At 31.5% G+C, this 26926-nt stretch overlaps 6 protein-coding genes across 10 annotated transcripts in view; 2 read left to right on the top strand and 4 right to left on the bottom strand.

Moving 5' to 3' along the window:
- The window catches only part of fbl (pantothenate kinase 3 fbl), a 9178-nt gene extending 8675 nt beyond the window's left edge, over window positions 1-503 (bottom strand). Inside the window, exon 1 of the mRNA XM_018460920.1 lies at window positions 445-503. The gene's annotated coding sequence lies outside the window, so the exon portion shown is untranslated. The remainder of the gene's footprint in view (window positions 1-444) is intronic.
- Window positions 504-601: 98 nt separating this feature from the next.
- On the top strand, window positions 602-3543 carry LOC108730937 (protein RFT1 homolog). Its single transcript, XM_018460916.1, has 8 exons — window positions 602-680; window positions 832-1034; window positions 1248-1434; window positions 1506-1790; window positions 1856-1987; window positions 2449-2580; window positions 2655-3155; window positions 3236-3543. Exons 1-8 carry the CDS (start codon window positions 621-623, stop codon window positions 3392-3394), a joined length of 1659 nt encoding a protein of 552 aa, XP_018316418.1. The 5' UTR covers window positions 602-620; the 3' UTR covers window positions 3395-3543.
- An 87-nt stretch (window positions 3544-3630) lies between these two features.
- On the bottom strand, window positions 3631-5231 carry Lamtor5 (Late endosomal/lysosomal adaptor, MAPK and MTOR activator 5). The gene is made up of 4 exons (XM_018460923.1): window positions 4982-5231; window positions 4048-4109; window positions 3831-3945; window positions 3631-3763 (listed from the first exon to the last, which is right to left on the bottom strand). Exons 1-4 carry the CDS (start codon window positions 5014-5016, stop codon window positions 3700-3702), a joined length of 276 nt encoding a protein of 91 aa, XP_018316425.1. The 5' UTR covers window positions 5017-5231; the 3' UTR covers window positions 3631-3699.
- A 297-nt stretch (window positions 5232-5528) lies between these two features.
- LOC108731007 (cytoplasmic aconitate hydratase) lies at window positions 5529-16793 on the top strand. 2 transcript variants are annotated; one of them, XM_018461049.1, is made up of 15 exons: window positions 5529-5641; window positions 6295-6387; window positions 6447-6613; window positions 6704-6849; window positions 7112-7505; window positions 7832-8003; window positions 8122-8339; window positions 12743-12902; window positions 13397-13617; window positions 13868-14024; window positions 14129-14364; window positions 14672-14808; window positions 14889-15036; window positions 15294-15460; window positions 16253-16793. In XM_018461049.1, exons 1-15 carry the CDS (start codon window positions 5635-5637, stop codon window positions 16503-16505), a joined length of 2676 nt encoding a protein of 891 aa, XP_018316551.1. In that variant the 5' UTR covers window positions 5529-5634; the 3' UTR covers window positions 16506-16793. The 2 variants fall into 2 exon arrangements, with proteins under 2 accessions (XP_018316551.1, XP_018316550.1); XM_018461048.1 differs by lacking the exon at window positions 5529-5641 and adding an exon at window positions 5733-5831.
- A 1191-nt stretch (window positions 16794-17984) lies between these two features.
- LOC108730989 (F-box/WD repeat-containing protein 4) lies at window positions 17985-20179 on the bottom strand. The gene is made up of 7 exons (XM_018461022.1): window positions 19818-20179; window positions 19228-19509; window positions 18992-19148; window positions 18709-18929; window positions 18457-18585; window positions 18245-18392; window positions 17985-18166 (listed from the first exon to the last, which is right to left on the bottom strand). The coding sequence occupies exons 1-7, from the start codon at window positions 20012-20014 to the stop codon at window positions 17990-17992; spliced, it is 1311 nt and encodes a 436-aa protein (XP_018316524.1). The 5' UTR covers window positions 20015-20179; the 3' UTR covers window positions 17985-17989.
- Window positions 20180-21427: 1248 nt separating this feature from the next.
- On the bottom strand, window positions 21428-25669 carry LOC108730988 (major facilitator superfamily domain-containing protein 6). Of its 4 annotated transcripts, none has more exons than XM_018461019.1 (11): window positions 25346-25669; window positions 25045-25196; window positions 24743-24897; window positions 23584-23885; window positions 23063-23399; window positions 22684-22874; window positions 22435-22571; window positions 22208-22323; window positions 21865-22110; window positions 21584-21730; window positions 21428-21495 (listed from the first exon to the last, which is right to left on the bottom strand). In XM_018461019.1, exons 3-11 carry the CDS (start codon window positions 24798-24800, stop codon window positions 21434-21436), a joined length of 1596 nt encoding a protein of 531 aa, XP_018316521.1. In that variant the 5' UTR covers window positions 24801-24897; window positions 25045-25196; window positions 25346-25669; the 3' UTR covers window positions 21428-21433. The 4 variants fall into 4 exon arrangements, with proteins under 4 accessions (XP_018316521.1, XP_018316519.1, XP_018316520.1 ...); XM_018461017.1 differs by having other exon boundaries at window positions 24743-24904; XM_018461018.1 differs by lacking the exon at window positions 25045-25196.
- Between the last annotated feature and the right edge of the window lie 1257 nt (window positions 25670-26926).

The raw sequence follows: 26926 nt of genomic DNA on the forward strand, positions 1-26926 counted from the left end.
TGGCTACGTTTACACCGTGCGCTTAGTCCGTGACCTATACGATAGGTGTCTTGTTTAACCTACAGGATAAACAAGGACATCTATTGTATAGGCCGCGGCCTAAATGCACGGTGTAAACGTAGCCAATCACTTCAATATTAACACGGACGCGAACTCTTGTAAGAACGTCGGTCTTTAATAGTATCTCGTCGGTGTCTCCACTTTCCGCAGTGAAAAATAGTATCGTGTAAATATCTATAACCCATAACGTCTGTCTTGTCTTGGTCTTTTATCTACGCCGTCTACGCAGTCTACGTCTTCAGTCTGTATCGTCTGTATTGCCACGCATTTTGACGTGGTTACGTCACGATCACGAAATATTATCACGCTAATTACGGTTATCACTTCCTTTTTCCGTTGTGATAGAATCGATCTTATGCAAACAAAGGGCTCGGTAATACATACAAAACCGAGGAGATGATTGACGAACGTTGTCCCGGTTGCCACTTGTTCCTATAGTCGTAATGGTCGTAGTAATTTCACATAACCTTACCTAACCTGGGAGAGTTAATGTTTCTCTACGTTTCCCGGCGGGAATCTCGAAACATTCACACACATGCTTCTGTCGAATCGGTCTGAAAATGCCACCGAATATCCTGAAGAGCAGCTTGGAGAATGCCTCGTTCAGTATTGTATTTCAGGTATGTTGATAAAACCGGTATATCAATTTTTTTTGCAAACAACCTGAGTACTTTGAAGCATTCATTTTAATCTAAGAGTATTGATTAAAGGCACCTGATTCTATATTGACAAATGCTACGTCATACAAAATTTGAGAAAAACTTTTTACAGATATTCTGTCGCTGTATCACATTTGTTCTGAACGCATTTGTTGTTCGCCACGTTGGCCAGGCAATTCTAGGCGTCATTAATGTGAGATTACTCTTACTGGAATCTATGATACTGTTCTTATCACGCGAGCCATTCGTGAAAGCATGTCTGACTAACACGGCAGAGCATAATTGGGCCCAAGTTGTAAATCTACTGTGGCTGACGTTAGTTCACTGCGTACATGATAATTGATCATCTCAGAAACTATACTGATCAGCCCCATGAAATAAGAAGCATATAAAAATTAATGAAGTTGTAAAACTAATCGTGCTATTGAAATTAAGAAATGACGGAAAAATGTAAAATCGATCAGTTTGTCTTCTGAGAGACTCTATTCTCTTTCAGCAAAATTGTATGAATTAATTAATGTGTTTTAGAGTACCCATATGCATTGTAATGTCCTTCCTATTTGGATACATTTGGCTGTTCTTGCTCTCCACCACAGAGATATTACCACCGTACTACACATTTGCAGTTTGGGCAGTTGGACTGTCGTGTGTTATAGAATTGTCTTCCTTAGTCGTTCAATTAATCGCAAGCGCATTTCTCTTCGTTAGGCTTAAAGTAAGGCAACAGAGACAAAAGATATACAAGATTTTCAAGAGATGGGTATTTCACTATCTTTGTTCTTCCAGATAATTCTGGATACAATCATGATCGTTATTCGCACTATGACGTTTGTCCCACTAATATTATATTATCCTGAGAACGCATTACTTGCGTTCGGCATCGCTCAACTTGTTGCAGCAATATTTTATACAACTAGTCATTATGCATATTTTCATCATCATATCAAGAAGCTGAACAAGTGTTCACAGAAACGAAGAATGTCTTTGAAAGATAATAGCGACGAATATGTGATAAGGGAGTTTCCCTTTCATACTCTAGAAGATTTTTTACCTTGTCAGCTAGAAAATAATGTATGTATTATAATTGCATTGTTACATTATCGTTTTGTAAGAAAAGTACAACAGTTACTCCGTAGGATTCGTACTTTGATACAAAGTTGACTAATCTCACATGGAGCTTCTTTAGGCAAGGACTCCTAAAGCAGATTTTGACAGAAGGCGAAAGATTGATCATGACTATAATGCCAGTGTTAACGTTTACAGAACAGGTTTGTGTCAATATACAGAGTATTTCCCAAATTCGTGAATCAAAGTACTGTAGCAAGAAAGTTCTGGAAAAATTAAGTAAAAAAGTTATTCATAAATTTTTATTTTTAGCGGTAATTTTTTAAATAATGGTATAAACATGGCCAATTAGATTACGTTTAAATGGCCACCTGTCCATTAATCGCGCGTATCATATTGTAGTATTAATGAGCGTGCTGAAGTACAGGCTTCATCACTAATACTAACACTACAATACGGTATGCGTGACTCACGGTCAGGTGACCGTTTAAATATCTGTAATTAGCCATATACCCCTATTATCTAAAAAAAATTACTGCTTAAAATAAGAATTTACGAATAACTTTTTTAGACCTTTTTTTATTGTAGTATTATAATACGCAAATTTTGGGACACAGGTATACTGCAATATCATCATTAGATGCTCATTTTTTCTTTCTTTAAGGGAGTCTACGAGATTGTGAATAATATGGGTTCGCTAGCTGCTAGATTTATTTTCCGTCCAATCGAAGATAGTGGATATTTTTATTTCACACAGATGGTGAAAAGGGATAAAACGATATCTGATCAGAATCCAGTGAGCGTCTATTGCAACCTTCCATGTTTACCATAAAATTTTATGTACTTATTTATAAACTATGATATTTTCAGGTGAAAGTACAAGAGAGTGTGAATGTGTTGACACATTTGTGTTCTGTTGTTACATGTATCGGTTTGGTTGTTCTAGTATTCGGTCAGTCTTATTCGAGCCTGTTGCTCTGGTTGTACGGCGGCTCGAAGCTGATTTTACCATTACCTGTTCTATTGCTAAGAGCACACTGTCTCGCCGTATTACTATTAGGAATCAATGGCGTAACCGAATGCTACACTAACGCAACAGCCGACAATGCGACCATAAACAAGAGCAATTTGGTCATGATCTACCAGTCGATCACATTCTTGGGCGCATCGTATCTGTTTGCTACCTGGTTTGGTCCGGTCGGTTTTATTCTCGGCAACTGCGTGAACATGGGCCTGAGAATCATACATTCGGTGATATTCATTAATAAGAGACACCAGGACACAGTCTATCGTCCATTACGCGGACTAGTACCAAAGCCCATGTTCTCCACATGTCTACTCGTCGCAGCGTTCGCCACTAATTTGTCACACGTAAAGTATTCACGATGTAATTTTATATATATCTACGCTAAAATCGCACAGCGGTAAAGTAATCTCTTCCACTATTTCAGACTTACTTCTTCCCAAATGAAAAAATATTGCACCTATTAGTTGGCATAATAATGTTTATGATTGTACTTATGTCTTGGCTATATGAAAATTACGAATTAATCCAGCTTGCCACTAGCAAATGGTATGAAAGAAGAAATAAACAGAAAAAGAGCGACTAATCCTAAACCCTCGTGTAATATGAATTATTTTATTTAATATATAAATCAACTACAGGTTCATTGTAAGATCTTGTAAAATGTTAAAAGATCATATACCTATGTATAAATAATTTTTGTACAACTAGTTGAAATTGACTACAAATCCCCCTATACGATGAAAGCCACATACCTTACCTATTAAATTTCCTTTTATTAACAATTCGAGCATTTACTTAATACTTAAATATTTTTGTAAAAAAAAAAGATCGCATTTTGGATATAAATATTATAAATAAGTTTTAGTCACTTGTACAACAGTGATTGCTTCAAGTCGATATGTCTTTATATATAGCACCAACTACAGGTTCCTTACGAAGTATAATACACTGCCTGAAATTCAGTGAAGCAAATTTCCATTTTAGATTTAGAAATATTACAAAATTGTCATTTCGCTTACCTGTTATCATTTTGAAGCGATATAATTGGTGATCCGGATTTCGGTTCCAATTTTGCAACTAAATCCGCTATGGCCGCTATCAACCCGGCACTGTCGCTCGATGCATCGCCCTTAACTACAAAAGTTTACAACTTTGCGGTTTTTGTCATACGAATGCTTGAAATTTTCTCATATCTATGATTTTTTATTTGGGTCTTTATATGGGACGATTTATTACCTCCAAGACAGAGACCAGCGTGATCAGCCAAAATACAGCCAATGATTCCTTTCTTATCATGCCTATAAGATACGATAATAACTTTACTGGATAAATATACAAGACTGATTAATAACTATAGATAGATGTAATGATTAAGGAAACAAAGATGGATACACAAGTGTATTAAATAAAATTAATGCTTTAGTTTTTCATTAACTTGTATTTAGACTCATTTAATTTGATAACAATGTAAAAATTATGTTATTATAGCTATGATCAATCACTAAACTGATTGTTTTGTAGTAGTAATTTTTACTCCCTACAAAACTAGTTTAGTAATTAACCATAGCTGGAAAAATACAATTTTTACATCACAAAAAAAACAAAACCGAACCTGACCCAGATAGCAAAGCGTGTCTCAGCAAAATCGCATAAATCTGTGATTGTTTATGATTCTGGCAACTTGCCATAGATTTGTCTTCAACAATTTCGAATATACCGACATTGTAGCAACATGCAAGCAAGAATGTGTGTATGTATTGCCAGCATTTTAACAGCAAGATAGATGCATCAATGTTTCTTGTGTTGTCGACAATGTGAAAGCATTGCATGATGCTACATATTATCATGGCAACATAACGGCAGTAGTACGAATTTTGATGATGATGATTTTAAAGTTGTCGGCAAACTGTTGGCAAATTGCTACTTAAAATTATCGTATCATGAAGACATCAAGTTGTCAACAAATGAGGACTCAATTGCTGCAATTCTGCTAGTAATATATGCTTAGCAATGCATACTTAGCAAGCAATATCTCAGCAACAAGACAGACACGTTGCTATCTGGGGAGTAATATTCACAATATGATATTTATTACATGATAGAAACTCGAAAATGTTCAAAATCTTATACCGAGGAAGATTTCCTAGCCTATATGCCCCACAATGCTTACGTGTCATCCAATGTTTTCACCAAGTTTCGTTCCATCCTTGAGTCTCGTGCGACACTCGCAAAACCAATCGACACGCGAGATCCGTGGAGTTTTTCTTGCAAAATTAATTCGATGTCGAAAGGAGAGTCGACGATTGTGCTACCTGATTATCACGCAAATACTATTTGAAGTTTACGTCAGTTCGCTGATGTGACGGTATGACATGACAGATTCGCGTCTCGCGATACATCGCGCCACGTACACGTGCGCATCTGCGCACATGTACGTACCACGTGATCGCCCGTCTACCCAGCGTCGCTTAACGATCTCATTACGCGGTAACTGAACTTTGCCCTTCCTCTTCGTCGTAATTGAGCGAATTATGCGACGAATTAACTTGGGAGAGGTGTTACATTACGCAACCTGATGAAACTTTTATTTTATTCTGTTCTTTTCTTTTTATGTTTTCACTTTTAGTGCCTGATTTCGATTGGAAAAGCAAAATGATTCGTTCACAGGACGTGCGATGATCCGGGTGATCGTGTCGACGAAAAATTATTGAGGAAATCATATATATTGCGAATATCGGTATTCCTGGGACACTCGGTATAAACCATGTAAGCGCTATATACGTATCGTGCGATGGGGCCGACGTGACTTGTTCAGTGACAATCATGGCTGGTAAGTGGAGAGATGTGTACTTGTTTCTTGGCGTTATTTTGTTAAAAAATGAAATGTAAACAAGCGAAGACAACGGATTTATTATCGTTAACTTATTGCGTTAGATCAATTTATTCCAGTGAAAAATATTAATTCGTGTATTCCATAATATATCCGAACTTAAAGGAATTAAAACTCATGGGTGTTCTAAGTGAGGATGAAAGTTGCAATATATGAAAAATAAAACATTCAGAATTTAAAAAATACTCATTTTTAGAGTTATATATTAATACAAGAGAGAGAGAGAGTACCATAAAATATTATAGTTTCTTATATATATTCATTGTAACTTGAATTTGGGCAGATATTTTAATTAATGTTAAAAGTTGCAATATATAAAAAAAGATAAATTTTAAAATTTGAAGATGCAGTTGTAATCTTCTAAATATTTATTTATATACTTTTATAATTGGGAACATTAATTAAATTTGAAGGGAAAGGAAAAATATTAATAGAAATTAAATTAGAATAATTTTATTTTGCTTTCTGATGCTATTGAATTTTATAATTGTTTTATTTTAATTAATACGTAATAAAAATATACAAATTATATATTTTGTATGTTAGAAATTTTTTAATTTATGATAATAAACTATATCATTTTTTTATTTCAGAGATAAATCCTTACAAGAGTCTATTAAAATCCATTAAAATTGGATTGAAAGATTGCCAGTATTATGATGTTGGCAATTTAGGCAAAAAATATGGTAAGTTTTTTTTATTTCACATTTAATGAATAAATATTTATATATATCGGCTTTTACAGACAGATTACCATTTTCCATCCGAGTTCTCTTGGAAAGTGCTGTGCGTAATTGTGACAATTTCCAAGTAACAAAACTCGATGTTGAGAAAATTTTGGATTGGGAAAATAATCAGTCTCTTCAAGATGGAGTTGAAGTGGCCTTTAAGCCTGCGAGAGTTATATTACAGGTAAAGAAATGTCTTCAAAATTTCCATATTTTATCAAGTTTAGTCATGCGCAAAAAAAATACTTATTGCTGTTTATTAAATTACAAACAGGACTTTACTGGAGTACCGGCAGTTGTGGATTTTGCGGCAATGAGAGATGCTGTGAAGAAACTCAGTGGCGATCCTAATAAAATTAATCCAGTCTGTCCATCAGACCTTGTAATTGATCATTCGATACAGGCTGATTTTACTAGAAGGTATGGTTCATTGCTTTATCAAGTAATATACGTTTTGCTTTTTTTTTAATAATGGAGAGTTAAAGGTTATCATAAGCTAATAAAAAATAATATGGAAGATCTAATATTGCTGAAATGTTACAAGAGAAAAAAAGTTTTATGTAATGCTTGATAATATTGTGAGAGGAGATACAAATAAAAAAAATCTAAGAATCTTTTTTATTTTTGTGTTATATTGCCTATAATCTAGTTTATATAAATCTTATTACTATGCATGTTTCAGCAATGATGCTATAAAAAAGAATGAAGAACTCGAATTTGAAAGAAATAAAGAACGCTTCATGTTTCTTAAATGGGGTGCAAAAGCATTTAAAAATATGTTAATTGTTCCTCCCGGAAGCGGTATCGTGCATCAAGTGAATTTAGAATACCTGGCAAGAGTGGTATTTGATTCCAACAATCTTCTGTATCCCGACAGTGTAGTTGGTACTGATTCTCATACTACCATGGTAAATGGTCTGGGTGTACTTGGATGGGGAGTCGGAGGTATTGAAGCAGAAGCTGTTATGCTTGGTCAAGCAATTTCTATGTTAATACCAAAAGTCGTGGGATATAAATTGGAAGGTGTATTGAATCAATATGCCACGTCTACTGATCTTGTTTTAACTATTACGAAGGTAAAAATTTTCCGGGTAGACTTAGTAAAAAAAATAGAAGCTTTTTAGAAATATTTTTATTGTAATATTAAATGTTTTATATGTTTTTATAAATACAATTTTACTTATTTCTTAGGCTGTGTTCCAAAATTTACTGCCAGTACTGAAAATCCATAGTGCACATAATGTAAACTATAGATTTTCAGTACTGACAGTAAATTTTGGAACACAACCTTAATGGATAAAGTTTATACATAATAGAATATACTATATATTTTATATATAATATTAATATCATTAGTATCAATTATATAATCTTATAAACATAATATTTTACATATTTACAGAATCTTCGACAAGTCGGAGTGGTTGGAAAATTTGTCGAATTCTTTGGATCAGGCGTAACGCAGCTAAGTATCGCGGATCGTGCTACCATTTCTAATATGTGCCCGGAATACGGTGCAACTGTAGGCTTTTTTGCAGTAGATCAACAAAGTTTAGCATATCTCAAGCAAACAGGTAAAGTTTTCTCTCTCTCTATCAGTAATTATATATTTTTATAAATATCTTTTACAATGTGATGGCTTTTTAAAAATATTTTATGTAATATATAAATATATTTTTTTTTCTATACTAGGTCGATCTGAGGAACACATTAATAAGATTGAAAAATATCTTAAAAACGTACGCATGTTAAGGAATTATGGTGACCCGAGCCAAGATCCAATTTTTTCCGAGGTGGTCACTTTGGATTTGAACACTGTAGTCTCAAGTGTTAGCGGACCTAAGAGACCTCATGATAGAGTTTCAGTATCCGACATGCAAATAGACTTCAGAAATTGCCTCGTAAACAAGGTTGGTGACTCTTAAAAATTTCCGTATGAAATAGATTGTACTCACAAGCAAATCTATTTCATCTGCTGTATTCCATATTTTGTTACTTAATAAGATGAATAATAATATTAATTATATCGACAATATGTACACATAAAGCATTTGTAACAATATGATAAGGCTAGAATGCTAATATGAGCGCTTTAAAAAAGATGATTATTTAGTACATACAAGGGACGAATATTACCCAGTGACTGTAAAATGTAAGTCAAACTAGATTCTATCCATCTCATGCTGTACCTCTGTTTTGCCAGCTAGCGCTAAAATGAATTTGATCCTATTTTTTTTTCTAAAAAAAACTTGCGTGGTACTCTCTTGTTAGAAAAAAAACACGAACAAAAAATGAAAATAATCGACAGAGAACTAGGTAACTTATTACTGTGATATGATTAGCTTACATTAACATATCACAATAAAAGTCCCTTTGAACTCTGTGACTAAAAGTTATTTACTTTCACGACAATCTACAGTACTATGTGAATTTAATGTAATCAAAGGCACTCATTTTTTTATAAGATGCCAGCAATTTTTATACATCAGTTTATAATAAAGATATTCTGATATATTAATACTGCGGTAAAACAAGCTCGATAAAAATATATAGTATTTCACATGATTAGTAATAATAAACAGGGATGGAGAGACAGTATTTGAAGTACATGTATTTAAAATACGTATTTAAATACATTTTTGTATTTTGTATTTCGTATTTAAATACTTTTTTTTTAGTATTTTGTATTTTAAATTTGTAAATACTAAATACATTTAAATTATGTAAATATTTTTTTGATGAAAATTAAAATTGCATCATTGTTGATTCAACCTAAAGTGCGTTCCATTTCACGCATGATGTGCATAATATATCATTTATCCTTGTTTACATTTGGTAAACAACAAGGATAAATGATACATCATGCATATCATGCGTGAACTGGAACGCTTTTGTATTTTGTATTTAAATACAATTTTTTGAATTTTGTCCACCCTTGATAATAAATACTAACATTAAATTACTCCTGCGAAAAACATGTCTCGTGTTGCTATGTCTCGAGCATCTTTCCTTTGCTGATCTAGCTTTATGATATTTCGATACAACATATAGTTAGATCACCAAAGATAAATGAACGAGATGTGAATTAATCTTCAGGTGATATCTCTTGCCATTAAAGACGAGTATATGATCTAGTCACAAATTTTTTTTTCTCATTTGTGTACCAGTCACATACTCGACCCTAACAACAATACTTAGTAGAGCGATATGCACGTAGCTATAAACGTTAGATGTACAGGGATTTGATATTGGATGCAATCATCACCCGGTGAAGTTTCCATTACAACTTTACCGGATACGATCGCATCCAATAGTATAATCCTCTTATACAATGCTGATGTATCAATCGAATCCATGAATCCTGTACAATTTCTTTCCTAAATATAAAAATATTTCTCTTTCAAATATTGAAGAGATATTGAGGAAAATTCAGCTATTTCAGATTATTTCAGAAAAATTGAGAACGATTTCATTTATTGAATATTTCTTCAAATATCCAAAGCTGTTATATATTATGATAATTGTGTATATATATTATGATAATTATTTATTGATAATGTTTCCAATGATTGTCAAACTTTTTTCATTTTTGGAATCATAGAATACAATGCTAACAAACTACAATATTTTCACATAGCAAATCAGATGAAGAAGATTACACTAACAAAGAATTCGATATCTGAACTTACTCGTTTATAATTCACCAACAGTAAATGGATTTTCACGACTACTAACTCTTGTATTCATCGAGCCTTTTATAGAAACCTTCATCTCTATTTCTGGCCTCCTGCTTCTGAACTTCTATTGGGTCCAGCTTTATCACTAGTTTTTAACACCAAGATTTTAACTAAAACTAATTCATAAGAAACTAAAAATTATGACAAATTATGTTTCATAACTTTTACAATAATGCATACTGAATTGTTATTGAGTCTGTTTTCGTGACACTGCAGAAACTTTCAATGAACATACAAAAAGCACACACAGAAATGTAAAAAATGATTATTACACGAATATGATATTTAACTCGCGGGCATGTCGAGAAAGTCGCGGTCTTAATCCGATAGGCGAACCGCAGCGAATGATCGCTCAACAAACGGAAACAATACGTGTTTAAGAACGTGCCGATCGATTTCTATTCGAAATGTTCAACATTGGCATCGCGTTACCTGGCCTATGACAGGCACAAGGACATGTCTGTCGAAGAAATTCATCCTGAATCATAAAGTTAACGTTTCTTCCACGTGAAATTCAATTCTTCTCCGATTGAGGTTGATATTGAAGATCAATAAAATATATATAATACTTATATACTTTAATGGATATTAGTATAAATCCAGACATTTTAGATTAAACAAAATCAAATTATAATAATAAATTTGTTATCAATTTAAAATCGATACTCCTGTAATGAGAATTTCGGATCATATTAAATTTAAGAAATGTTACAAACTGCCAGTTAATTTTAATATTTTTGATAATAGGGTCTTTATAATATAAAAATATAATAATATTATTATTAGATTATTGTTCATTTGGTGTTGTCAAATAGTGTTTTAATTGAAAAATACAAGCTACTATGTTTGTCTTATTTTAAAAAATTCCGATTATTATGCATCAAAAAAATCTTTCTGAATTCTCTGTATATAAGAACACATATCAGATTGCTTGAAATTTTTTATATTTATGATATAGATGGACTGTTAAACATGACTCTCTCTTATTTTTTAAAATATAGGATAATGCGTAGCACTTGACAATTCATGAAGAAAGAAATAATTCGTACGCACATACCATTGATCGATCGATCCGTCCGCCTCGTCGGAGAAGACAAGAGTCTTTGGTCACACTTTGCATAAGTTCTGAAAGACATATTCAGAGCTCGCGCTGAAATTGCTGATACAACATCCTACTACATTCGTTTTGCAAAGCTCACACATTTCATTGCAAATGAGCCATCGTTTGTCGTGCATGCTGGTATATAGAAAAAGTTCAGATTTCTTATCAAGGCATAGTGCCTAGGATTTAAAAAGGGATATGTTTACGGAAAACAATGGAAAATTTTGTTTAAAGAAGAACCTTTGATTTAATTAATGTTGTACTATAAACAGCTGCTATGTGTCATTTTATATTAATGAACAATATGTTAAAAGAAGTACGTACTTGTATTTTCTGTTTAGCACATTTTGATCGCAATTAATATCAAGTACTATCGAAGTATCTCTACAAAATAGAAATAATACTAAACAATTAATACCCAACAATTAATAATAAAGGTACGAACAAATATTATTTCCATAATTGCTATGATTTAAAATAAATATGCTGAATCTTTATATTATTATGGACATTTCTTAGTTTTGTATCATTATTGTCGCACTTAAAATTAGTTAAAAATAATCTGATTGATTTATACATTTTTCTTTGATATTTAATAACTTGTTTACCAGTTTTTTGTCTAAAAATACTTGTCATTGTTGGTTCGTCACTGGATTGTGCACGCGTGAAGTAAGCACGAGGTCATAGACCTCGTGATTGCTTAAAGATCGTTGCGAGTTCGTGTTGCTTCTTCAGCAAATTGTGTATCGGGCAATGAATTCTGTCATGTGCCACTCGACGCATTAAATCTGCCAAATTTATGAGACAACAAATAATGACTTGGAACAATAAATCACATAAAAAAAGTGTTGTTTTTAGCGTACAACTTGTAACTTGTAATTATTTGCGAATTTTATTGTAGCTTCTCAGAATATTTTCTAAAGATTATTGGATTTTCTGCTCTTAAAAGACAAGTTTAAAAATACAACTAAAGAACATAATATTGGATGACTTTTAAACTTTACTTATCTGTAATATTCAAATGTGTTTAACTCAATCATAATTAAAATCCAATCCATCTTTTTTTTATTAACGATTGTTAACAAGAAAATTAAAAAAATTTTTTTTCACAACTTTGTAGTACTTTGAAGTACTCTTAAAACCGTACAACTTTTGTTTAAAAAATTTTTTTCCATTTTTTATACTTCCGATAGTATTCGGCTCGAAATAGAAATACTGTTTTTTTTTCAAAGGGGTATTTCTTAAACATGAGTTAGCGCATGTATAAAAAAATACGTGTCTCTCTTAGATTTTCGTGTTTAACAACATATTTCATGGAGAATCAAATCGGTTCCGGACAGTTGTAAAATTTCCCTTGTGAGTATTTTTTATGATCACGGGAAAAGTTATTTTGATCGTACATTTAAGCATATAAATAAAATTCCTACAAACTGTCGAAAATGTATGTGAACAGAATGACAATTTTTTGTTATAGGTAGGCTTCAAAGGCTACGGTTTGACCCCTAAGAAGGTGGATTCTGTGGGGAAGTTTAAGTACGAAGGAAAAGAATACGAATTGAAACATGGCTCTGTAGTAATTGCAGCTATTACCAGTTGTACGAATACTAGCAATCCTAGCGTTATGCTTGGAGCAGGTAGGTTATGAATTTTATCAAAAAATTTATTACAGCTATACCTAACGTTTAATATTTTATAATTTATTACATTAATGCAAATGATTTATTGAAGAGCGTGAAATGAAATCAATCTGTTAACACCGCTTTAAATATCTATCAATTATCGACATTTGTTAATGCATTACCATGAATTTTTAGATTTTAAAACCGCAGTTAAACTTGAAATAGAATTAAAAATGAAATTAGTGCTTTAAATTATTATTAGGATAGTCATTATTAGCTTAAACATTTTGTCTATTTAAAACTTGTTTCATATTTTGAAATTTATATTAGAATGATAAGAAAATGAAACATTCTTGTGTAAGTAAAAAGAAAGAAAAATAACAAATATTTAATTTTTTATCGTTAATTTAAAATTTTATTAACTATTTAATTATGAAAGAATATAAATCATAATCCTATGAAAAGGATGTTGTGAATTAGAATATAAGATTTGCTACTTTAACATACAGGTCTTCTTGCTAAAAAGGCAGTGGAAGCTGGCTTGAGTGTTGAGCCATATATAAAAACATCATTGTCACCTGGCTCTGGAGTTGTTACTTATTATCTCCAGGAAAGTGGTGTGATTCCATATTTAACTAAGTTAGGTTTCGATATCATTGGTTATGGATGTATGACTTGTATTGGAAACAGCGGCCCGCTTCCTGACGCTATAGTCGAAACTATTGAAAAGGTAGAGTAATTTGCTGATTTCGTATTTAAATTCTATTTGTTATTTTTTTCAATTTTTGCTAAAAGATAAAAATAATTCAATAAATTGTTGACAATTATGAAATGAATAAAATTGCGTTTAAAAATCATTAAAAAACCATTAAACTTCGCAAAGCTTATCGTCCATATCATTCATTAATTATGAAATTAAATAATTTCTTTTTTTTATAAGCATTATCTCTGTATATAAAACAGCGTTAAATACCTTGTAGAATGAACTCATTTGCTGTGGAGTTCTGTCAGGCAACAGAAACTTTGAAGGCAGAGTCCATCCGAATACCCGGGCGAATTATTTAGCGTCTCCGCTCCTAGTAATAGCCTATGCCATTGCCGGCACTGTAGACTTTGACTTTGAGAAACAGTCACTGGGTAAGATGTAAAATCATCTTCGCTTTGTTAGATTTATATATAGTCTTTATAAGAGATGCGTACTACGTATGCATAATTTATATGACATTTCTGTTATTTACAAGGTCGCAAAGCCGATGGTACTCCAATATTTTTACAAGATATTTGGCCGACCAGATCAGAAATTCAAGCTATTGAGCAGAAATATGTCATCCCAGCCATGTTCAAAGAAGTCTACAGTAAAATCGAACATGGTAGTGACAATTGGGCAAGCTTGGTAGCACCTGACGGCAAGCTGTACCCATGGGACATTAATTCTACATACATTAAAAATCCACCCTATTTCGATAACTTGCAGAAGGTAATTAAATATATAATTTTATTGTACTAAATACTATAAATGCTTGATCTTGAATTTTTTTATGGAATATAAAAAGAATTTAAATTTAATTTTTTTATTTTATCATTAGCTTTCACTTCTTGAAAGTTATGTTACATATTTAGAATTTTAGATATTAATATAGAAAAACTATTTGAACTGTGCTAATAATAGCAGTCGGATTAAACAAATTTTAAATTATTTTTAAAGACATTTATGTGTTGAAATATAATTTTGCTCTTTTATCGTAAAATTTTTATTTGTAAAAAGATGAAAAATGGTTTTACAGGAGCTATCTCCAATCAAATCGATTACAAGAGCGCGAGTGCTCGTAAATCTTGGAGATTCTGTTACAACCGATCATATTAGCCCAGCAGGCAGTATTGCGCGTAATTCCTCAGCGGCGAGATATCTAGCTAATCGAGGGTGAGTTTGATATCAATGAGATAGTGGAGACAACGTATGCAAACTAACTAAATTTTTAATAATGATTTTTTCATTTTCAGCTTGACGCCAAAAGATTTTAATTCTTACGGCTCGCGTAGAGGAAACGACGCCGTGATGGCGCGGGGCACATTCGCTAACATTCGTCTTGTGAATAAATTTATTGGTAAAGCGGGACCACGAACGATCTACATTCCAACAAATGAAGAGGTATATATGTGCTTTCTCGCTCTGGTTTAATTTCTCGCTGCATACAGCTTTAAATATTTAATATTTGTTTAATATTGTAATCCGTTTTAATCCTTGTCACAGATATATAAATAAGCATAAATTTTGCATTTTTTAAACATATGTGTGATTTAAATATATTAAATGCTTAAAAAATGCCATAATATCTGTAACGGACAGTTTTTAAAATATACATTGATAGCGAATGTATTAATAACAATTGACTATATATTATTTAGATGGACGTCTTCGATGCGGCCGAGAAGTACACGAAAGACGAAACACCTTTAATCGCTCTGGTTGGCAAGGAATACGGATCTGGATCTTCCAGAGATTGGGCCGCCAAAGGACCGTATTTACTCGGTATTCGAGCGGTTATAGCAGAATCGTATGAAAGAATACACAGGCAAGTATTTTTTTAAACATATTGTTACACCCGTGCTTCGTCGCATGCTACGCTTGCCGATCTGTGGTGTCGCGACGTTGCCAGGACGACGTCCCGTTATTTATCGAAAACGGCCGGCAGATCTTTGGAGAGCAGTCAGCGCGTTCGGACGTGCTTCTCCACCGATTACCATTATATTCCTTCCATGGTGTTCTTGTACTGCATCGCCGATCTTAATAAAGAGCTCCTTTATTATTTTCCATTAATCCTTGAGTCCATTCCTTTCCGCGTCTCGGGAGTGCGCGTCGCGGTTGCGAGTGCGATCGTGCGAAGCGGGCGCAACAATATTTATTTTTAATCAATTTTAAATAATTTTTTCATTGAATTATAAGATACATCTCTTTTGAAAAGTTAAGAGTTAGCTTGTATGTTTAAAGTAAACAGTTTTAAATAAAATATTAAGTTTTTTTATTTTTGTTTAACATTAGAAGGACCGAGGTAGCCAATTTGACTCCTCGCGAACTAATACTTCTCAAACCAATATGACTTTTTATAATATGATAACTGCTTTTTGTAATAAAATAAATTAATAAAATTAGCGATACTATTGTTAAAACGTTCATTATAATTATCTGTACGTTTCATTTCTTTCCATTGTTGTTTACACGAAGAAAATGTGCTTGGAGCCAAATTGGCTCTTACGGTCCTTTTAGGGGGATCGTCAAATTCGGTCCTTCTAGTGTTAAAGAAATCTGGTTTACAATTGCTTTTATTTAATGTACTTTGTATTTAAATTTGTTTATTTATTTGCAGGTCCAATCTTGTGGGTATGGGCATTGTTCCGCTACAATATCTTCCTGGAGAAAATGCAGAGACCTTGGGATTAACAGGGTACGAGCAATACGATATCATGATCCCCATGAATTGTCAACCCGGAGAAACGATCACTGTGAACATGGACAACGGGAAGAAATTTGAAGTGATTGCACGATTTGATACGGATGTCGACTTGACTTACTTCAAACACGGTGGTATTCTTAATTATATGATTCGAACAATGCTTTGATGAGTGATTAAAAAAAATGAATATAAATGATCCTCTTAGAAGGCTACTTAATGAGATACTTAATATTGGTTTTGGGATATCAGCTGTACCTCTTAACAAGATTGAGTTTTAAATACGTGAAGGAAATACAGAGTAAGCGCTATCGTAATAAATGCCTATTCTTTCTATCATCTAAAATTTATTAATATGGCATTTACAATATTCGTGTACAGCATTAATGAATATATTTATTTCATAACATTTCAAATTTTTATTATATTAAGTTTTTACGCTGTATTAGTTTTACAGTGGAAGTAATCTAAAATTAAACAAAACGCAAAGCTTATTAATCTAACAACTTTTTGCCATCGTTGTTAAAAAATTATTTTCTTAATATTTTATAATCGTTATCTATCTTATATATATGTACGGAAAAACTGTCGCTTTTATGTGTATATATATACTGATATGCATCATCATCATAATAAATCGTTATAATGCAATTGACTTTGTTTATTATACAGGATGATTTTCAATTATATGTTAATACTTCAAGGTGTAATCTAGAAAAAAATGTCATGCGAACACAAATTGTTCACACATAAATTACAGATAAATAATCTTAGATTCATTCCAAATCAATAAAATACTTTTAAAATGTAGTCAATAAAATCTAAATAATGTATTAAATAAATAACGCTGATAATAATACGAATAACAATTCAGATTGTATAACTTTGACAGAAAATCTTATATTGTTCTGAATAATAATCGAAACAAGACAGACTCTTGATAAAAAATCAACTTGAAGTCTGCGTATCTCATAAGATAAAAGAGATTATAAAATCTGTCATACACAAACCTCCACGTTGTATAACGTACAGCATACGTATTATCTATTTCATCGTCGATTTTGTATAAGACCTATTCTATTGGTGCGTTCGGGGAGACGCTAATAGCGCTATTCTGTCATTCTATCTTCGCTGTTTATTAAACGTAAAACAAGGACAGAATGACACAAATAGCGCTAATAGCGTCTCCCTGAACGCACTTTATATTGGTCGTATCGTAGGCGTCGCAAGTCACAAGCTTGTTGCATCAGTCAATTCGAGATGTGTCAATTTTAAAGTCGCACGATGCTTACGATGCTTGCAACGCTACGATACAACCAATATAGATTAGGCTTAAAAAACACGCAGTCGATTTTATAACTTACGAGTCAATGATTAAATCAATATGAACATAAAGTAATATCTGCGCCTAAATATTTATTTACAACCATTATTTTTATATATATATGCAACACACAATAATTACAATTAGTATCATTACAGTTTATAATAAAATATCGTTTTTAAAAAACGCACCATTTTTACGAGATACATCGTATCCAGGATTGAATTTTCAGAATTTGATTTTGCCCTTCATGTCTTTCATGTTTCTCGTCACTAATTGTAATTAAACTTTTTTTTAGCATGAAAAGTTTTATTTGAATCTATCTGCATCTACCTATTATTTACATGTACAAACAACGACTTGTAATCATGCTTTTGATTTGAACGGCGTGAAAAGTTTAATTCAATCATGCGTTTATCTGTAGCGCAGTACAGATGTGTACTATCAAATTGTAAAGAATAGATTGGGCTGCGTCGAGATGATTCTTGCGAATTTACGTAATACATCTAGAAATATTAAAAAATATTTATCAGAAACAATTTGTAATTTATAAAGCATATATTAGTTTAAGTTTTGATAAGAACCTGAACGAAATCACTTTTCCTCTGATCCCATAGAATAGCTAAACAATTATGCTGTGTCCCTGTCATCATAGTATATTGATGATCGGATGCAATACAATATAATGTTGCATCGCATGGATCCACCCATGAGCAAACGCATCTTCCAGTTCTCAAATCATAGTTGTTAATATTACATAAAGCTGAAAATAGTGATTGAGCAATCGAGATGTTACCTCAAGTCCCATTTTTTGATGTATGTATCATAGCCGCAAGTGAGTAAAGTGTTGGGATCATCCCATACCATGTCTAATATTCCAGCGCCGTATTTCCACTCGTGCTGCATTGTATCGATCATTGTGTAACTGAAATCTCCGTTAGTTTTTTTTTCAAAGTATTCGATGTGTTATTCGTATGATCGATCGCATTAAAATCGTAGTTAATTCTAGATCTCATGGATCGATTAAATATTGCAATATTACACATACCGCTCGACATTGATTACATGTAATGGAACATCATTCATTCCAGCCGAGCCAACGGCAAATTTTACTCCAGTAGGATCAATTGAAAGCGATTGCACTTTATCCTTTAGATTTATACAGATCTCCCCCTTTTTGTCATCACCAGTGCGCATTCTTTTGTCTATATCCATATTGCATATTTGATCCCAAGTTCTTACATTCAAAAGTTCTGGATGTCTAAATATCTAAACAGAAATGAATCTTACATCGTATACTATATTACTGTATCAGATTCACCAAATCTTACCTTTACTGTACCATCATCTAAACCCGCAATAACATTTTCCAATGAGGCATCTATGGCATTAACAGTAGATTTTACAGAAGCTGACTTCTGCGCGATCATCTTTGCAATACGCAAATCGTCTTCGAAATTCACCATAAAGTAGACTATAGTGCCATCTCTGTAAAGATTTTTGCAAAGGATTATATGTGTGTGGCAGAAATAAAAAATGATTAACATATATATACATATATATATACATATAGCCACATATGATGAAGTTTTTCCAAATAACGAATTTATTAATGTAAAGACCACAGGATTCTGTGGTATAGTATCTTGATCGGTACTTATTTAATGTTTTTTCATGACGTTTGAAGCCATAAAGATCCCCAAACATCCACCAAAGCATATTGTCTGTCATTCTCAGCCATGGTATCATACTTCTTTTCCATGAGAATACAGCTTCTTTTTTATATATTCCATAACGCCAGTTCTGAGATATGTGCCATGCTGCATGTGGTTGCAACAATGTAAAACATCTAAAAATGATACAATCTTCTAATTTTTATTTTATTCTTTCTTATACATGTATATATAAAATTATCAGAAAAAGAGAGCTTTCTTTTGTAAACTGTAAAAAAAGCTAGATATAAAAATACACATCAGAAGCAGAAAAACGATAAATAAGATTATCTCGTTATCTTATCATAATTATCTTATCATGCTGAAGAACCGTTACGTTTGCGCGATCGAATTTGCTTCGTTCAAGTCTACATTTAGGTTTCAAAAAGAAAAATTTCGAAAATTTAAGTTCAAAATACAGATTAAACATAACCTGTCAACATACCTTTTACGAAACATTTCCGACGTTTGATTCGTAACGAGAAATGATTTCCTCTTTTTATTCCAACCCGTATCTGATATAATCTTGTAAAATCGCTTGCATACTTGGCTGAGTAGCATCAAATCGTATGCATTGCAATAATTGAAGATTGACAGCAACATCTCGTACGGTAAAATATCCAAACACCAAGTATCTGTCATCTTTCCAGTCGTCGAAATAGGTTTGTTTTTTATCGCTGCACTAGATTACACTAGAACTTTTCTTCTCGCTTTTATCAAATATCAGATACCTTATATATCCATGTCGTTCCTAAGAGAGAAATCCTGAAGAGATAACCTAGAAAGTCTTGGAGAGTGCTAAATGTACTGATGTACATGCGTACATATGCCTGTTCTTTTTAGCTGAACTTTTGCACCAGTTCATCCTTCTTCCTTTTCTCTCCAGGAGGAAAGAAGAGGAAGAAAGATGAACTGATAATGCAAAAGTTCAGCCAAAAAGAACAGATATATGGATCAATTGTTTACTTGCACTTTTTGCACTCAATTTTTTTAATGCTTGAATGTATGTACTTTTGAGGATTTCAAGCAACACGAGGAGACCTATTTAGTAGTGTATAGTTTAATATTTCTAGAACGTCTACCGCATATGGGGATACGTCTACATGATAAATCCATTTCGATGTACATCACATTAAATTGCTATTTATTTATTATTTTTTATTTCTCATATAGTGAACGAGGAAAGAAACCCTCTTAAATCCATGGATGCATTCAGAAGCGACGATCGCTCACTGAGCGCTCACTGAGTAAAAAAGGGATTAATCTCTGATTAATATGTATATTTATTATAATTCGTAACGTAGAATAACTTGTCTATTATAGATAATCTTTTATATCATATTTCTTACTTATTCATTACTGTTTATTATTTCTCTAATGCCGTGTTTGGACCGTAAGGTTATGTAGCGCTCAGTGACCGGTGAAGCGACTTATAATTACGCTCCACACTCACTGATACATTTCTTAAAACTTGATTTTTTTCTAAAACAAATAGTGTGAAAATTATTCTTTTAATTATTTTTTTATGTTTTTTTTTCACATTACTAATATTATTATTTCTATTAGACTAAAAAGTAATTTTATAAAAGAAAGAGGGATGTATGAACACGTATGGATATATTTTATATATGATTATACATGTTTATAAATATTTATGTATGTTTATACATATTTACATATATTCATGCATGAAAAATTTGTATATTATACTTTATTATATCTTGAGATATCATGTGGCTCTGTGTGAATTCGGACCCGTAATCAACAATAGGTCGTGGTTTTAAATTCCGTATCCCGTATATATAATACGGAAACAATTTCGTAATTCGTACTAACTTAGCCGGGATCGAGTCACAGAGAAATTCTTTTTAGATCTTCATAAGTTATAAACATGAAAATTTCGGAAGAAATAAATCAAATTAATATATAAAATATAAGCAAATATAATTTTAACACTAGCATATATATATAATATATATACATATAATATATTACATATAGATATGAAAATAAAATATTAGATTTTATTATTATTTATAACAAAATTATGTAAGATGGGCATCATTCTGCTACAACACAATGTGCATCGTCAGGTTTTCTCCATTCGACATTACTATGTGTGTCTAAAGTCAAAAAAAAAGAAATTCCTTCTTTATAATATTCTGAAAAAATTTGTCATATTTTGCAATTGAAATTAACGTAATCCCTTACCTAGTATTTTATGCTTTAAGTACATAGTGTAAAGAATGAAATACATAAATGCAGATAATACTGCAAGTATTGAAAATATTTTTAAAGTTATTGCCCCACCAAGTTGCTTATATAAAATACCTCCTATCAAACTGCCAAGTGCGAAACCTGAAAATATTGTAATATTTCAACGATAAAGAACTTCGATTTTGTGAAAGAATTATACATTTATATTACTTATATGTGTAAATTCTTTCTATTATAAAATGATTCTTGAAAACCAGAAAAGGAAATTAACTCACCTAAACCATCATCCATCCCTGCTACAATTCCTTGAACAGTAGCTGATGCGCCGGGTGGTGATATTACGCTCGCATATGCTACTATTGTTGTATAACAAAGTGCGTATGTTGGTCCCTGCATAAAAAATTCTACGGGAAGTACCCACCATGGCGTTGGAGCAAGAGATATTAATCCCAGCCGCAACGCGTAGCATACTAAACAAAATGTAAAAGTGTAACCGTATCCAAATTTCTTCAGTATTTTACCTGAAAAAGAAGATTCAACATTATACTATGTACAACGATATCTTTAATTACGCAAATGCTCTATATATCACGAACCGATGACAGAGAAATAATTTACCGGACAGAGAGAAGAATATTATCTCGCCACCGAGAGTTTCTGCAGCTACGATTAGACCTTCTATCAATTTAATTTCGCCCATATAACCAGTCGCCATAGCAAGATCTTCCAAATACCTAAACACAATAAACTATACTGAATATAATTCGATTTTAACTAAATTTCGAAATTCTACGACAAATGAATATAAGAGAATACATATTAATATATAAAAAAAAAAGATTTACCAGAACAAAAAGTAAATTATAAAGCTATCAAAGATACCCACAATGATAGTAAAACATAGAAATATAACAATAGGTTTCAATTTCAAAAGAGTCCATATATCTTTCAGTATATTTGGCGATCCTGACATAAGCGGAAGCTGTAATTAGAATTATATACAATATAAGATGAAAATCTTAAGAAAAAAACTGTATACTACATATGTTCATTTTTTTTTTCATTTCTTTCTTCTTAATTCTTAATATAATTACCTCCAATTTTTTGCAACAGATTAAATCGATAGAAGTAAATGCGAGTACAAGAAGAAACGCCGGTGTGTAAGTTTTGTAGATTTCTTCTTGCGACCACAAGTCTACTGTGTACCCAGCCAAAAATGCTGCTATGCCGAAACCGATTGTGCCCCATACTCGCTGTCTACCATATCCCATTTGTCCACCTTCACCTGAAAAGATATGTTGAGAAAAATGTTTCTCCTTTACTTCAATTATTATATAAAATTGAGCGTTAATATTAAAACTTAAATTAATATACAAATATTAAACTATTTACACCGTAAAAATTGAAGTTATATCTACGTAGGCATGTTTATATTTTACATAGCACTAAAATATGATCTTACAAATCACTTACCCAATACGTCAAAGCAAATTGCATCGCTCATGCAATTAGAAACATTAAATCCAATATTACCAAGAGACATTAAGAGCACGAATCCCCAAAAAGTAATAGATGTATATAAACAATGATTATCTTCAAAATTATCGCAAGTAACATTACAATTATAATTCTTTGTTATATTTTTTTGACACAATGATGTCTCATTAATATTTAATAAGCATGTGGTATCCGGTGAAATAACTGCTTCCTTTTTAATCGCATGAAAAGACAATCTTGTAGAAAAATTCGCGTCCTTGCATATCCAATGACACATAGTGTTTTTTGTACTGTTACATGATTCCATTGTATGCTTAAAAAAAAAACATAATTTTAAAAATATAATATATTGCTTATTATATATAAAAGCACATTAATATATAAATATTTTTAAAGATTTAATAAGTACTAACTCACAAACTCTCGTAAAAGTCAGTTTTAAACAATTGTTTTAGAAATTTTATTATTCGAAAAATGTGCAAAAAATTAGAAATTACATAGTCCATATCGCAAGGCGGTAAAGATGCACAGGAAACATTTTGAAACTGATGACCTGGTAAGAATGGACCGGGCAAAGCTGGTAAAAAGTACATCAAAATGTAGCAACTACTTGTTACGGCAAGTAGCGCTATAAATATTAATTTTCTCCTAGAGCGGAAATAGTCCACGATGAAGCCAAATGCTGGTTTGGCGATCAGAAATAAAATAGGTAAAATTGCTGTGATGCTACCCATAATTAATGGTGAAACACCGAGTTGCTTGCCGTAAACTGGCAGAAATGGTAAAATAGGACCCATAGCTAAAATAAAAGCGATAATTGTAATGACATTTATGAATTGTACTCACACAGAGTTGGAAAATTTGTGTTAAATTTAATACACTTCACGTATATAAAAAAAAAATCTACTCAAAATTTTTGTGTTAATTTAACACAAGATGAATATGTTAGAAAGTATCACAATGTTATATAAAAAATGTAACACTGGCACAATTTGTAAGCAAATTATGGAAGCATATTTTTTTAGTAAAATTAATATTAATGGTATATTAAATTAACATGCATTTTATTTATTTATCTTAGAATTTTTGCATTTAAAAATACATTATTTTTCCGTTATTTATTCACTTATACAATTATGTTATTTTGACACTCAAGAAATGTTGAATATCAGTTTAACTTGAAATATATAAATAACATGATCACATTATGTAAAATTAAAACTCGGATGTGTTAAAAATTCAACAGAAAAATTTAACAAAGATGTAAGTAGATCATTTTTAACACAAATACAAAACGTTTTTCACTGTGTGATAATATGTATTTTTTATTATAAAAATTATTAACAACCTATTTTCTAATACTTTCGTATAGTTTTTGTAATATATAACTATAGTTTTTTGATAAGGATGTATTGTTTGTATACAGAGTACACTATAATTGTTTTCTCAAATATGAATCAAATATATTTTTATCATTTTTTAAATCTGAGAACCAAAGTACATTTTTATCACTTTTAATGACAGTATGTAACATATTTTTATATTTATATATTTTTCATAAAATGTATCGCAAAAAATAAACGAGGATCTTAAAATTGAATAAATTTTTAAAATATGAGATATCTAAGATATTATATATTTTATATGAATACTCACCGGCCATAAAAAAAAAATAATGCGCCTTTATAGGTAGTTGTGTATAATTAATTTTCATGATTTATATTTATAAATATAGGCAGGTGCTCTAATAATCTCAGCAAATTTCGTATCTCACTGCTTTAGCGTTTTCTTATGTTTAAATTGGCCACATGCTGTAAACTGATAATGTTAAACTTAATAATAAACTTAAAAATAACACGCAAAAAATATTTTTCAAATATATTACACAATCATAATATACATTCATATAAAACATTATATTTAATATTTTCTCATAAAAACTATCGTCAGTACTATACCCGCATTTGAATGTAAATTATCTCGATCGACTTCACAGTATATCGATAACCTCGAAGTATTACTTGCAAAAAATATATGAAGTTCGAAGTATATGAACTTTATACGATTCTAAAATGGCTACGTCGAGAGGGTCGAGAGCATCATCCGTAAGCTGTATTAAAAGTCAATATACGTTTCAAGCAAGTTCAAAGGTTTTTAAGAATTAAGATATCCGACAAGTTCTCACTCGTTCACCATTCATTTCGTAGGATCTCGTCACTTATCATTCTCTCGAGCAAGAGAAACCGTTGATGAACTCACCGTATATTTATAGGCCATCTATAATTCAGTGTCAGGTTCTTATTCCAACAATGTTTCGTTCGTAAAGTAAACCTCTTAATCGTTTGATAGGCCGCATACTGTCAACGATATGGTTTCAATGTCGGAGTGACAAACACGCGCAACTGTATATGTGTACCGGATAGATATGTCAGTTTTAGATGTGCAACTGCACTTTCTACACCTACGAGATGAGATGCGTGAGAATAAGCAGCGTAGATATTCAGATTTCGACGGAACAGAAAAGAGAGGCTGGGAGACACACGAGGAGAAAGTAGCGAGTGCAACTAAAAAGCTGCTGAATATGTTGACCATACACTGAGAAAAAATTGTTTATTTGATTAAATTAATTTAATTTATCTTTATTACTTTCGGTAGAGAATGTATGTATTTAAATATTATATTTATATAGTTAAACATTTCTCCAACAAAAGAAATGTTAAAACAAATTAAATTAATTTGGTTAAATGAACATTTTTTTCTCAGTGTACTGACAGTACTGCTGCTGACATTAATATATTTTAGCCATTTTAAAATTGCCAACAGATTTTGGCATAGCTTTTAAAATTGAAAAAATATAAAGAATATGTTACAGCCGCGCGGAGATTAAAGTTAATACATTCTTACATTCATGAAATTGGATCATACTGATTGTTACGCAAAACATCATTTTGATAAAACACTCACAGTTCCATCCAATGTATACGTGACACGCATGTGAATCTAATAAATCATTCAATTACCGCATTGTACTTTATCGCAGGGGCGGATCCAGAAATTTTTCAAAGTAGGGACTATTGGCGAATTTGTATGCTATTGAGTTACCAAGTTTCTCCAACACCGTTCAACAACATTAAAAATACAATATTTAGAAAAATAAAAAAAAAGAAAATTTCCAGTTTCCATACCTTTCCGTCCTTATTTTTAATTTACGCATTACAAGAGAAAACGGAAAATAATAGCCACAGCACTACCCTAAAAGCGCAAAATGTTCCTAGAATGTTATATGGATATTATTAAAAAATGAAAATAATATTATTATAATATTTCGAGAGAATACCATAAATATTTTTTTAATATTACGGGAGTAATATTCTATAGAGGTTATATGTCCACTTATATAATACCCTAGGTATTATATCTTAATATTCCTGAAATATTATTAAAATACTTATGAATATTAATTATTTTTAATTTTGTGCAATTTGAATTCACAATCCAATAACGAAAAGTTCTTATCAGTCTATGCTGCATCTTGTACTAAAAAAACGTGATTTTTTTTACGTGATTTTAAGTACATATCCAGTTCTACAACTGCGCGCCAAAATCATTTTCAGTTTTTAAACGTATACTTATACTGAACAGATGTAACAGTTTTACAAATTAAAGTAAATGCTGTTATAATACTTTTTAATGTTTATACGATATTACAGTAACATTAAATAAATGTTACTTTTAATAATCATATAATATTATTAGGAGTAGACATATAACCTTCCATTAATATTTCGAGAATATCATGTAATATTATATAATTTTAGTAAAATATTATTAAAATGTTAC

The sequence above is a fragment of the Mycetomoellerius zeteki genome, unplaced genomic scaffold (genome assembly GCF_001594055.1).
Source record: "Mycetomoellerius zeteki isolate Tzet28-1 unplaced genomic scaffold, Tzet1.0 scaffold98, whole genome shotgun sequence".
NCBI lineage: Eukaryota > Metazoa > Arthropoda > Insecta > Hymenoptera > Formicidae > Mycetomoellerius > Mycetomoellerius zeteki.